We start from the raw sequence: 15607 nt of genomic DNA on the forward strand, positions 1-15607 counted from the left end.
AAACCCATCAGTAATATCACTGCATACATTTTCAGTAAGATTGGTTGACTTCCTGGAATGAACCAAAATGCGTTTTACTTCTTTTGTCTTTCTGTTGTTCTTTTATATATTCACTGAACATTGCCCTTATATACTAAAAGTACTTTGAAAACACCTGTATTGAGCACTTTTAGGGAGATAGGGTCAATAATAAATTAAAAAGTGTACAACAAAACAAACCTCTGGTGAGAAAAACCATTTACCTAAATAAATTGAAATGTACATAAGGTGTTACTGAAAAATATTGACAAATATTGTAAAGTCTCCAGAAGAATAATAACTATTATTATCTAGAGTATGTGGCGGTGAATTTGCTCAAAACTTAATAACTGATGGAACAGATTGAACCTAACGATTACGAGTAGGTGACATCAATACATACGTGATCCCTAATATTGGTATAACTGTAGCTTATTAGAATTAATTAACCAGTGTATTTTCAGTATTAATTTACTGTCCATTATTGGTCATGCCTCCCCCTTCAGTGGCCTTGTAACAAATGTCTTCATTCATAAAATAATCATTTCAATGCAAATGTAAAAACTTGTCTTTCATGTGAATGAGATATGTGGTGATTAAATGGAAGGATTCCCAAGGGTTTTTGGGCTATAAATAATATATTTTTTGCTGCAAGCTACCTTATATTCCAATAAATTAGAGATCTTGCTAAACGGATGCATTCACATTTCTATTGTGTAAATTATCCAGGTGATATTAACTGGGCAATGAAGTAAAAATCTTGGACAAAGATGAGAAAATATCTCCAGTGTCGATTAACACTGAGAATAATGCCTGAATTTGATTTATGAAACACACATCTTGATAGTGAAGTTAAAAAACTACTGAAATCTCAACAGAAACCATTGATAAGTGTCAGATGTCAAGAAATAACAACGGGAAAAACACATTTATAACTACTGATTTGATTGGCATCCATTGATCTATTTCACAATTCATAACATACAACAAAAACACAAGATTTTCATTTTTAATCTATTGACTGTACAGCAATCCTAAGAACAAAAATATTTGTCTAATGTTCACTTGTAGATTACTGAATTAATCTAAATATTGCTATATCAGGAAACAATACACACCATATTCTAAACAACCAAGAAAGTTTACCAGTTCTACACACACAGCGCATTTTCATATGAACACAAACTGACCAAAAAGAAGCATAAAGAAATGATATAACACAGAGTAATTTTAGCATTAAGACCAAAGCTGTTATGATATTGCTCTAAGCACAAACTGTTGCTGTTTAGGGTGCATTTTATCAATAAAAACAATCCAACTGAGAAATGTTCCAGATTTTTCATGCACATTTAAAATTACAGTACTTGATGACTGAAAGAACACTCTCTCCAGCTGTCATAAAACCGAATGTATCCTGGTCAATAAGGCATTTAACACATTCAATGTATCCTGGTCAATAAGGCATTTTACACATTCAATGTATCCTGGTCAATAAGGCATTTTACACATTCAATGTATCCTGGTCAATAAGGCATTTAACACATTCAATGTATCCTGGTCAATAAGGCATTTTACACACATTCAATGTATCCTGGTCAATAAGGCATTTTACACACATTCAATGTATCCTGGTCAATAAGGCATTTTACAGATTCAATGTATCCTGGTCAATAAGGCATTTAACACATTCAATGTATCCTGGTCAATAAGGCATTTTACATATTCAATGTATCCTAGTCAATAAGGCATTTTACACATTCAATGTATCCTGGTCAATAAGGCATTTTACACATTCAATGTATCTTGGTCAATAAGGCATTTTACACATTCAATGTATCCTGGTCAATAAGGCATTTTACACACATTCAATGTATCCTGGTCAATAAGGCATTTTACACATTCAATGTATCCTGGTCAATAAGGCATTTAACACATTCAATGTATCCTGGTCAATAAGGCATTTTACACATTCAATGTATCCTGGTCAATAAGGCATTTTAAACATTCAATGTATCCTGGTCAATAAGGCATTTTACACACATTCAATGTATCTTGGTCAATAAGGCATTTTACACATTCAATGTATCCTGGTCAATAAGGCATTTTACACATTCAATGTATCCTGGTCAATAAGGCATTTTACACATTCTAAAAGGCATCATTAGCATCTTTGTGATTAAGTCTTGAGTCACAAATCTGCATTTAACAGTGTACATAAAGTAAAAGAGAGAGAGAGAGAGAGAGTTATCTAAACCTGGCCTTCTTGTAACACAACTATGAAATCAATAAATTCAAAATCTTATCAAACCCCAAAAATGCTGATTCTTAATAACTTTACTCAGAATAGAAGTATAATTACCAAAGATTTCAGATACATGTGTTGGGCTCTATACATCTGTATATTACAATGATATCACAGGACTCTAATAATGCTTACTAACTCAAAAAATGATGTTGTCAGAGTTGGAAAACTTACTCAAGAGTTTCCTATTTTGATGTGCAGTACCCCCAATGGAACATCTAAATTTTATCTAAGATGTGTTCATGAAACAGACTGAAAGACCCGAATACAAAAATGTATTTGTTAGGTGTCTAACAACGCAATGAACACAAACAGTTCTATAATATCAAGGCAGCTGGAGTAAAGTCACTTGCTCCGAGACAGAATTGGCACCATGAAGCATCTCTGAAGAAGGCATTCCACTTGTTTCGAGACAGAATTGACACCATGAAGCATGTCTGAAGAAGGCATTCCACTTGCCCTGAGACAGGATTGGTACCATGGAGCATCTCTGGATTAGGCACTCTACTTGAATTGCCTTGGTATCATATATTTGTCAAACACCAAAAATACCCCCAAACAAAAATGCTCTTGCTCAGGTTGTTTTTTGACTACAGGGCCAGGTGTGCTTTCTGTGAAAACTGTCCCTATGCCCGATGTCAAGTGTTATTATAGCTTTGCCCAGTCGGCTAATTTTTCAATTCCAGTGATCTACGTGTGTAGCAGTCATCAAAATAACATACACTTTGTGCAGCTGACCTATGCCTTTATTTAACCCCAACATCACATTTCAATACAAGGTAGTATTTTCTGTAATAAAAAACAAACTCTTGGGGCAAAATGGTTGTTCCCATCACTCCAATATTCTGTGGGATTATTTAAAGCTTTAAGCTACTTGGGCAGCTGGTACAAAATAAAGTGACTTCTGTAAGGCATTGAGTCCATAATTAAGGTCTGTAACCCCATCAAGCACCTGCTAATAATCATATTAACAAAGAGTCTCCCCAGCAAAATTGACCAGACTTTGACAATAGGGTTTTACTAACTCAAGGTTATTGGGTCTCCAGCAATAAAAAGTGCAAATTTTGAAGCAAAATTAAATTCAAAGCTCCAAAAGAAGATCAAACTTTCTCTTACTGTGAAACATGTCAGGAGTGAACTGATCCCAATGCTGGCCTAATTTTTAATTACAGAGTTAATGATCATGATTAGCAGAAATTAGACATGGCTGATGACGCCAGTAGTTCAAACTCACAAAAGGACACAGTTTGGGACAAAAAGAGCCACAGGTTTTGACAAAAGCACCTGTTGGGGTTGTCTATACATTCCCTCTATGTGAGGGAAATCTAGTCCCACAATTCTACTACTTTAATGTCCACCTATAATAAACCACAAATATTTAAGGGTCTGAACTAGACAGATGTCAAAACAGTATTGTTCTCTTTCCTTTTGAAGTAACCATCTTAACTGAAAACTGTCTTAAGGTACAACTTCGTACAATGACGTAAATCAGCCATGAAGTTATACACTACCATGATTCAAACCTCAAGGTTTGAACTGCAACAGAAATTACTAAGAAATTTTAAATCCCACAAAAACTAATACCTAATCATTAAACTATAGATTTCAAATAAATAATTATCCTACATAAGGGAAATCTGTTGACAGTAATATTAAATTCATAACTTATTGTCTGCAAACTGTTCAGGTTGTTCCAAAAGTTTTTTTAATTACCATATATGCATGTTTATAAGACGTGTTCAACTGCTAGCTGCACAGACCCAGTTCTGCCAGTACATAATGCACCAGCAGATCTGGATCTATGCAGCTTTTTTTAGGAGTAATCAGTAGAACATAAACCCTGACCTGATGGCATATAATGCACTGGCAGATATGGGTCTATGCAGCTCGTTAGGACTAATAAGTAGAACACAAAACATAGACCCTTATGTACTGGCACATATTGTGGCTTATAAGTGAGTATATATAGTATATTTGAATGCAAAATATTTCCACTTTGATGGGGAATGGAGTAAAAGAAGCATTTTTCAAACAATTAGAAATATTTTTGTTTTTAAAAAGAGGGTGCTTAAGTAACCCTTCCAATCTAAAATATGAAACATGTAGTACTTGAAAGATTTTAAATTTTTCTAGGACCAACCTGGGTCTCATAATCGGGCCCTAAAATGCAACTGCCAGTTTTAGCACTTTCTAAACTGTTAAAGCAAATAAAATATGCCAGATCAAATAACCTTTTTATTTATAAATTTGTCATCACTCTAGTCCTTTACTCTCATATGCACTTCTGCTTTTCTTATATTTTGGTGACAATGGAGAATTCCTGTTGTGTACAGCTAAAGCAGGGTATTCTTAATCAGCAAAATCTTTTAAAACATGAGAAAAATTAATAAAAAAATAATAATAAAAAGAAATGAATTAAAAAGAACCAAAAAATGAACTCAGAGACATGAAATAGTTTTTACTGAAAATAGGATTCTAAATGCACTCCACTAGTATTCTGTGAATACACATGCATTTAATGTGTAAAGTATTATTTTGAGCTATTTTGAACAATTATGCTAATTTAGTTGACTATGAAATTTTGCACAACTAAGTAGTTGGTTTTTAGAGGGCGGGCATGAAGACAGCAAATAAATCCCCTATAAAAACACTTCTAGTCAATCAAAGATGCAAGTTCCCATGTATCCAACACAAGTTCAAGATACAAATCCATTGGCTAACCACACCAAGGATAAATTTGACAACTGTAAATATTTAAACCACGAAAGAAAGAAAAAGATATGAGGAGTTATTATAAGACTCAAGCCCCTTATTTAAAATACACCTGCTAATGAACCCTTAGCAATTTTCAACCACTAAATGTATTCGTTAATAAGCAATATTAAAACTACTTTCTTTTTAGTTAATTTTGATTTCTTTTGTTCATTTTCAGTTAATTTTCATCAACTTCTATTACTTTTCTTTTCTTTTTGGAATTAAGGTACCATATCTTAAATAGGATGGAACCTAGCAGGGAAAAAAGTGATTATAATCGCATTTGTTGGCTTATGAATTGCCTATTTTTGAAGCCTATTTTTACTTCATCTGCTGATTTGGAGATGACTCCCAGTAAAACATTACTTCCAGTCATCCTTATCATTTCTCACTGCCTGGACATCCCATATAATGCACCTTGTCCATGTGACAATGTTTGAGTTAACATACCAAGGGTCCTATTATGTAGCAGGAATTTGGGATATATGACAGATGCTAAGGGTCCTATTATGCAGCAGGAATTTGGGACCTATGACAGATACCAAGGGTCCTATTATGCAGCAGGAATTTGGGACCTATGACAGATACCAAGGGTCCTATTATGCAGCAGGAATTTGGGACACATGACAGATACCAAGGGTCCTATTATGCAGCAGGAATTTGGGACCTATGACAGATGCTAAAGGTCCTATTATGCAGCAGGAATTTGGGACCTATGACAGATACCAAGGGTCCTATTATGCAGCAGGAATTTGGGACCTATGACAGATACCAAGGGTCCTATTATGCAGCAGGAATTTGGGACACATGACATATACTAAAGGTCCTATTATGCAGCAGGAATTTGGGACACGACAGATACCAAGGGTCCTATTATGCAGCAGGAATTTGGGACCTATGAGAGATACCAAGGGTCCTATTATGCAGCAGGAATTTGGGACCTATGACAGATACCAAGGGTCCTATTATGCAGCAGGAATTTGGGACACATGACAGATACCAAGGGTCCTATTATGCAGCAGGAATTTGGGACCTATGACAGATGCTAAAGGTCCTATTATGCAGCAGGAATTTGGGACCTATGACAGATACCAAGGGTCCTATTATGCAGCAGGAATTTGGGACCTATGACAGATACCAAGGGTCCTATTATGCAGCAGGAATTTGGGACACATGACATATACTAAGGGTCCTATTATGCAGCAGGAATTTGGGACACGACAGATACCAAGGGTCCTATTATGCAGCAGGAATTTGGGACCTATGACAGATACCAAGAGTCCTATTATGCAGCAGGAATTTGGGACCTATGACATACCAAGGGTCCTATTATGCAGCAGGAATTTGGGACACATGACATATACTAAGGATCCTATTATGCAGCAGGAATTTGGGACACATGATAGATACCAAGGGTCCTATTATGCAGCAGGAATTTGGGACACATGACAGATATCAAGGGTCCTATTATGCAGCAGGAATTTGGGACATATGACAGATACCAAGAGTCCTATTATGCAGCAGGAATTTGGGACCTATGACAGATACCAAGGGTCCTATTATGCAGCAGGAATTTGGGACACATGACATATACTAAGGGTCCTATTATGCAGCAGGAATTTGGGACACATGACAGATACCAAGGGTCCTATTATGCAGCAGGAATTTGGGACCTATGACAGATACAAAGAGTCTTATTATGCAGCAGGAATTTGGGACACATGACATATACTAAGGGTCCTATTATGCAGCAGGAATTTGGGACACATGATAGATACCAAGGGTCCTATTATGCAGCAGGAATTTGAGACACATGACATATACTAAGGGTCCTATTATGCAGCAGGAATCTGGGACACATAGATACCAAAGGTCCTATTATGCTGCAGGAATTTGGGGCACATGATAGATACCAAGAGTCCTATTATGCAGCAGGAATTTGGGACACATGACATATACTAAGGGTCCTATTATGCAGCAGGAATTTGGGACACATGACAGATACCAAGGGTCCTATTATGCAGCAGGAATTTGGGACCTATGACAGATACAAAGAGTCTTATTATGCAGCAGGAATTTGGGACACATGACATATACTAAGGGTCCTATTATGCAGCAGGAATTTGGGACACATGATAGATACCAAGGGTCCTATTATGCAGCAGGAATTTGGGACACGTGACATATACTAAGGGTCCTATTATGCAGCAGGAATCTGGGACACATAGATACCAAAGGTCCTATTATGCTGCAGGAATTTGGGACACATGATAGATACCAAGAGTCCTATTATGCAGCAGGAATTTGGGACACATGACATATACTAAGGGTCCTATTATGCAGCAGGAATTTGGGACACATGACAGATACTAAGGGTCCTATTATGCAGCAGGAATTTGGGACACATGACAGATACCAAGGGTCCTATTATGCAGCAGGAATTTGGGACCTATGACAGATACCAAGAGTCCTATTATGCAGCAGGAATTTGTGAGCCACATGGTCCTCTTTACTTCTTTCAAATTTGTCGCATTTAAAACTGCAAAATGAATCAATCCAACTGCTTGGAATATTACATATTCATTCAATGCCTTGCATGGATTCTTACATGTAGCAGGTGATCTGGTGAGATGGGACCGCTTTACATGGATTGTTTGGATGCAACAAGGTGACCTGGTGAGATGGAACTGATTTGCATGGATGCACAGATTGTGTGATGTAACAAGGTGATCCAGTGAGATGGGAAAGATTTGCATAGATTATTTGATGTAACAAGGTAACCTGGTGAGATGGGACTGAGCGGTATGGATTGTTGATTAACAAGGTGACCTGGTGAGATGGAACTGATTTGCATGGATTGTTTGATGTAACATGGTGATCTGTTGAGATGGGAAAGATTTGCATGGATTATTTGATGTAACAAGGTAACCTGGTGAGATGGAACTGAGCGGTATGGATTGTTGATTAACAAGGTGACCTGGTGAGATGGAACTGATTTGCATGGATTGTTTGATGTAACATGGTGATCTGTTGAGATGGGACTGATTTGCATGGATGTATGGATTGTTTGATGTAACAAGGTGAGATGGGATTGATTTGAGTAGATGGTTACTCACCTAATACTGTCTATTCCAAATGACACAGGGCTAAAATAACTAGAGGATTTGTAAATGCTATCTGCAGGTAAATGGTATTTCATCTGGGGAACTTATTTTATTTTTTGTTAGAATCAAAAGGGTGCTTGGGTCTGTTGTCTGTATATGTGTGATTTGGATTTTAAATATAACTTTAATAATTTTTCAGTCATATCACTATGATGTCTGCAGTGTGGCAGTTCATATTGATGTCTAGCACTGGGGCATCATGCCACACACACATGGCATCATGTCCCACCCAGTCATATTATCCTGAAACTAGGCTGTCCAGTCCTAACACTAACCTCTTAATACTGACCGCCAAGTGAGGCAGCTGCTAGTACCACTTTTATAAGTTTTTGGTATGACTCAGCCAGGGTTCAAAACTTCGACCGTCTGCATCCATGGCAGATATTCTAACCACTTAGGCCACTGGGATGGTCACTTGGGTCTTATATAATTCAAGAGACTACTGAGAATAAGTAAGCAAGGTAGCAAGCAAGTTAGTAAGTAAATCAATAACGAACTAAGTATCCAAGTAAGCAAGGTGTTTTACTTCTAAGAAAATACATGTTATGCTGTTTACTGAATCCAAGCAGGGTACTGACTGAAAACACTAAAGATTTATGAATTAAATGCCAAATTTTGCCCCTCTCTTCAGATCAAATTTGCAAGCTGCACTGAACTTTTTGGTGACTTTTGGAAACAGGTCTCAGCAATGTTATATCAGGAGCACTTAGTTACTTGTTATCTAGAAGTACTTCGTGCAGTACTTAGTTAGAAAGTATTGATTATAACTTAGTTTTCTGGGACTAAGCTCTAAAAGATAGGCAATTAAATTTGATTTTCAAACCAAATTTTGTGTTCAAATCTTAATCTAATTTAAACAGCTCATGGGAATATTGTTCAGCACAAACTTCTCTCTTTAGAAAGAAAACTTAAAAAGCAAATGTCTTATCAATTCAAGTTCTGGACCATTTGGTAGATGAAATAACTGAAAATAAAATAGTTACAACTGTATTAGGAGGAAGGGTGTACTATAAATGCTTTCAAGAATGCATCCTAATTAATGAGGTGACAAGTTCATCACACAAAGTTGTAAAGAGAAATATGACAAGCATAACATAAAATAATAATTATTGACCAATGCAACCTTTCAGGATTGGAAAACTTCCCGATCTGGTGACTCGGAACAAGTAAAGAATTTTGCTGGGCAGGTAAAATTTTATATGTAGTGTGAATGTGTAATGGAAACTCGTTTGTCTAAGGTTTTCAGAAGAATGACTTTTAGATTGGTAACAAGATCAACTAGTCAGATGCAAGATCACACCATTATAATGTGTGCTTCATACACATTAATGAACTTGTCCAAGATCTTAATTATATAAGCCAGGCACATTCAACTTCCTCTAGGGTGTGAACTGGACAAGTGATTTTTAAAGCAACACCAAATAATAAAATTGCTGGATGAAACCGGGGTGCAGACCAGATAAGTGATTTTTTTTTTTTAAAGCCACACTTTATAATGCAAATAGGCAGATAATAAAATCAGGGGCTTGATAAGTGATCTTTAAAGCAATAACCTAAGATGTCAACAGGCAGATTAAACCAGGCTGACCTCATGAACTACATCCAACAACAATGAAAGCTAGAAACAAGATATTGCTACTCACAACCAAAGGATTTGTGAACACTTATTTTATCCATGTACATATGAATTATGATTTGATTGCCTTGAAATCAGTTACATGTATCAAAATGTCTGCCAAGACGACTCTTAAAACTGAGAACACTTACATCAATTAGGCTTTGAACCTCCTGCTTGTTAATCATTAATGACAAGTGTCTTTAATTTCCAAACACCTGTCAAAGAAATCTCGCAAGTTATAATTATCAAGTAACACCTGTTCACCTTAAAATTGGCAAAATGCATCAATCTTTGACAACCCAATTGCTTACTTAGTCTGTGAGGTCACAAACTTCCTGAGACTTGGTTAGGACCTGAAAGTTGGTGAATCCTGTATACGTTCAAGGATTACCATTAAAATGTACAAGTATGTATATATATATATATATATATATATATATATATATATATATATATATATATATATATATATATATATAAACACACACACATATAAAAATACATACATACATATATACATCTTGCTTTAAATAGTTCATATTTACAGCATTAGAAAATGCAAGATTGCTCACTTGAATGAAGGTATTAGAAGCTTATGTTGCACATAAACACTGAATTAAGGTGCTGATACATGTACTGTGGCAAGATCACTGGGTATAAAGCATTATGAACAGAACATGCCCCCTTTCTCACTCTCTATACTGACTTCTTGGACACAAAACTTAAAATGTGAGCTTGCCCTAGCTGAATTCTAACCTATCCTGGGAGTTATTAAAGTGAATTTGTAAATACTTGTAACAAAGACAGCCAGTCAGCTCCAAGATCATTCTCAATAATGGATTGCACTCATTTTCAAAATCATACAAGATCTTGATGATATCAGCTCACATTTAAAGTTTGATCAAAATCAGATCAAAGATATTTTTTCCACAGCAACAAACTTGACTAATCAGAGGCAAGATCACATCACAAGTTCAGCCAGTCAGATGCAAGATCAACTAACTTATGATGGTGAATCTCGATCATTACTGCTCTGATCTGAGCTAAATGATATAAGCATATAATCCTAGTTTGTTGGAAATGATCAGAAATATGACCTCCTGAGTGGTATCAAGGTCAGCCAATGAGATGCAAGATGACCTCATTAACATGCATGGATCTGATTCATTATCAAATGTTTGGATATTTTGATAATATAAACCCACTGTCACAGAACTGTATATATTTATGAATTATTTATTATTTGGATGAAATACGTGTACTCTGGTTTCATCTTCTGTGTACAGCATTACCCAAGTGTAGTTTATGTATATCATATATTATTTCAAAATGGTGAGTTTGGTTCATCCCATGCTGCATGAGCAAAGTGCTTACGATGGGAAAACCAATATGCCTAGAGTGCACAGACAATGTATGGCCATATGGCCTGTGCATAAATTACCTCACCATAGAGTAAAACATCATGTTATGAAAAGTCATGTCAGTGACCATTCTACTTTAATGTGGTGTGAGTTGTAGATTTAAATATTATTTTCCTATTTATATTATAGGATATAACTGTTTTACTATCACGGTTATCTTGTATTTTTGGTAATTCCAACTTGTGTAGTATAATGCAATGTTATAGTCTGTTTCTTAGTTTACCTGTAAGTAACTTAACAGAATGCTTATATTCGTAATTTATTAAGGAAGAGAAGGTGTTAAGTACTGTAAGATTCTTGTCAGATACAGATTCACTTCTGAACCTGATTATCATCTTGCATAATAATCCTGATGATATAATTTGTATAAAATAATCAACTCAAGTTTACAGTACATGATGTCATTATGTGCTGTTATACATGACCGTATAATTTGTAGTATACGGATTCAGACATATTTTTAGCCGACTGATTGATGACTGACTGAATGGTGACTGGCGAATGTTGAGTGTAGTGCTGAAGGGGTGAAGGAGTGATGGAATGAATTATGCTGTATCTCCATATATGCACTGTATTGTAGGTGTTGTTTAGCCGTGGAGCTAATTTGGGTTGTGTTGTACCCATTGTGCTGCTGTTGGTGGGTGATGTTGGCCCAAAAGAAAATAAATGTTATCACGTGGTGAAGAACCATGGCTTCTGGACCAACGGATCTGCAGAGAATAAGAGATTCTATGGGTCTTTAGGTATACCAGGAGGGGCAGGCCATTCGTGGTGGCTCCTCAACCATTCCACAGAACGATGGGGCTGAGAAGAACTTTCAGATTTGTTCAACTCCCCAAGATATATGCCCCAATGTTTCATATCATATTTCACTATTTGAGTGAAAACTCTATCAATCATATTTCAATATTTGAGTGAACAATATCATTTTCATGTGGAAATTGTCAATGTTTATGCATTATCATATTTTCCATTGTTTGTGTGGAATCACTTTGAATTATTTATCATTGTATCTTTTTACTATTTAAGTTTTTTTCTTATATATCAGTACCCATTTCATTTAAATCACAATATTATCTGGCTCATGCATATTTTATTAAAATATCCAATATCTGGATTTTGTTGGTGCATGAATCAAACAGTCTTTTCCAATGAATCATGCATCAATAAACATTGTATTTTTGTCACCATCAAAAGTGTTCTGTTATAATCCGACCCCAACCCATTTATCTTGTTACAATGGTGTTGGAAGTGGGATCCGATTCAACAGATCACTAAAACTAATTTTTTCATTAGTTTTGTACGTACTCATGTGTGTTTCAGACTGTGATGTTCCTGACAAGACTTTGTGAGGTTGAGTAATCATCTAACATTACTTTATTAAGTTTAATTTTCTATTGTACATCACAGTTCATATATTTTTGTTGACTTCTAAGAAAAGATGGAAAATACAGTTATTTTTATTTTTAAAGTTAGTAATTACACATATCTGCATCGCAGTGTACTTTAAGTTGGTCATCATAGCAGATTTGTAAAAATGACATTATTGAAAGATTTGGTGGAAATGGGGAAACAGTTTAGTTATGAGGGGGGAGTCACTTAGAAAATTTATTCAGGAAGAACAGGCTCAGGAAAGGGATCAGAGAGAAATAGAAAGGGAAGCCAAGAAGGAGTTGATGGAATTAGAAAAGGCTGAAAAGGAGAAATTAGAGATGGAGTGACAGGTCAAGTGGGAAAGAAGGGAGGCCGAGAATGAGAAGATAGAAACACAGGCCGAAAAAGAATGGATAGGATGGGAAAGGGAAGCAGAGAGGGAAAAGATAGAATTAGAGAAGTTGAAGATAGAGTTAGAAAAGCCAGCAGAGAGGGCAAAGATAGAACTGCTTCAAGAAGTATAGGACAGGAAATTAGAAAGGGAGAAACAAATGAGGTTTGAAGCACTGAAGATAGAAATAGAGAGAAGGAGCATACAAGTTCTGACATTTTTCAAGCCAAAAGGGAGGGGGAGCATAATTCTAAACTGAGAGGTCCAAAATTGCCCCCATACAAGGACAACAAGGATAACATGGATACCTATCTAAACAGGTTTAAAAGGTACACTAGTGTCCAGAAATGGAAAAAAATATGATTGGTCGCTTCATCTTAGTGCGTTGCTAAAGGGTAAAGCATTAGATGCATATTCCCATTTACAAGCAGTCCATTCGTTAAATTACCTCACAATGAAGGAGGCAATTCTGAAGAGCTACAAGCTAACCGTGCAAGAGTTTCGGAAGAAGTTTAAGTACAGCAAACATGAGAGAGGCAAAACATTCACCCAGTTTGGCAGTAGGAGGGGCAATTATTTGCAATGATAGGTGGAATGTGGTGAAGTTGTTAGGACATTTGAGGGTCTTATCGTTTTCTTGCTTTGAGACCAGCTATTGACAACTTGTGGAATGGAGTTACATCTGTTCTTGACAGAAAAGCCCTTCACAAAAATATATTACATAGCCACACAGGTGGATTTATTCACTGAAGCTCGGGGAGGTTCTCAGGATGTCATCTCAAGAGACAGTAAAGCTGGGAATCAGGAAAGGACAAGAAACCTAAGGTCCCTGAAAAACCTGGTATGGATAAAAAGGGAAATCACAAAGACAATCTATATTTCACTTGCAAAGAGTGGGGTCACATTTCATCCTAAGCGAAAGGGGTTAGTCCAGAGAGTCGCAGTTGCCATTAAAGGCAGATGGTCAGTAAGCAGAAAACATACTGTTTCCCAGCATAACTTGGATACAGTATGGGGGGGGGGGGGGGGCTGCAGGGATCAGTCAGGGTGCTATTCAATTGATTGGCACATGTATTTCCTCGAGGCAAGGGTACTGATGTCCAGTGGTACCTTCAGTGGACAAGAAGTCACCGTTTTACAAGAGACAGGGTATACTAATATTGTTGTGAAACAGAGCCTCATTCGCGATGACCAGTTGCTTGGTTTGAAATCACCCTGTATGCTGCTTGACTAAGCAATCAAACACGTTCCCATTGCAAGGACAGGAATCAAGAGAGCCTTTTTTGACTCGAACCGTTGAAGCATTGTGCATAGATAACCCTATTTATGAGCTCACAATTGGTAATGTTCAGGGCTCTAGACTCCCAACCAAGTTGCAGGTGATGAAAGATAATCAGCATGTGTGTAAATTAAAAGTATGAGAAGCCATTACTGATATTTCCCGAATTTTTTTGTTGTTTGACAAACAGGAACATGTCACGTCTTTAAGTGCAACTGCAGAGAAAATTATATCTGGTACCATGAAGAATTGTACGAATGGTGTGTGTGTGTGTGTGTCTTGTCCAGATTTCTGTTTGAAATTAGATTAGATTAGAAATTAGATTATAAATATGGCAACATGCAATTATTGATGGACAGACAACAGATGCAATGCCATGTATAAGCTTGATTGATCTTATAGCCAGGTGAGATATGACTTAATGTTGATGATAACAATTCTGGAAGATGTTTACTCATGTTTCAATATCTGCTAAATGCTGGCTTGACAAAATAAAATGATGTAACATACCTCCAGTAGGTCAATCATTCTTGTCATCTGGGAGTAAATGAGGACACGGTGACCTTCATCCTTTAACCGTTGAAGCAGAGTGTCAAGGACATACAGCTTACCTGCATCTGTTACCATGGTTTCTTTATCTGTAAAATTAAACAACTAATATTAAGTAATTAAATTTATTTTTTTATTTTGCATTTCTTTTTCTTGCCCAAATAATTTTGCTTGAGAGAGAGAGAGAGAGAGAGCTTTAACTCTGGTGACTTTATGGCTAGACAGCCTATGAAAGATGAATGTAAAACAATGAAATGTTTGCCGATGATATTGCAAGCTTGATCTGAAAATAAAACGGATTATAAAGGAGGAAAGCAGAAAAAAAATCAAAACAGAAATAGCAGTACAGAAAATGCAGCTTTTTGTAGAGTGTAGACCAGGGGAGATAATTCAAACTTCCACAAACCAACTATTCTTGGCAACAAATACAAGAAGAAAGTCACCAATGTTACCAACATTATTGAAATCTTGAGCCTAAACTGTACAAACATATTCTAAAATAGATCTAACTAAACCTCTTAAAGTTAATTATTTTGTATTTTGTGGGCAAGATGACAATTTATGCCAAATAGACCTACCTTATTTCATTGGTGTTTGTAAAATAGTACCTTCCAAGTCTGTATTTTACTCTTGCCTATATTGTCAAACAGCCTAGCCCCAGATAAGCAGTCAATAATGCACCTTCTTTTGAGCTCCATTTCACTGGCTTGAAACACCTGTACCCACTTTTGGGCCTC

At 36.3% G+C, this 15607-nt stretch overlaps 1 protein-coding gene across 1 annotated transcript in view; it reads right to left on the minus strand.

The window, feature by feature from the left end:
• The window catches only part of LOC149808564 (chromatin-remodeling ATPase INO80-like), a 172678-nt gene that overhangs the window by 44416 nt on the left and 112655 nt on the right, over nt 1-15607 (minus strand). The window contains exon 28 of the mRNA XM_089979145.1: nt 14832-14959. Within this exon, the coding sequence (XP_089835271.1) occupies nt 14832-14959 (128 nt within the window). The remainder of the gene's footprint in view (nt 1-14831; nt 14960-15607) is intronic.

Source organism: Sinohyriopsis cumingii, chromosome 1, assembly GCF_028554795.1.
Source record: "Sinohyriopsis cumingii isolate HCF-2022 chromosome 1, ASM2855479v2, whole genome shotgun sequence".
Taxonomy (NCBI): domain Eukaryota; kingdom Metazoa; phylum Mollusca; class Bivalvia; order Unionida; family Unionidae; genus Sinohyriopsis; species Sinohyriopsis cumingii.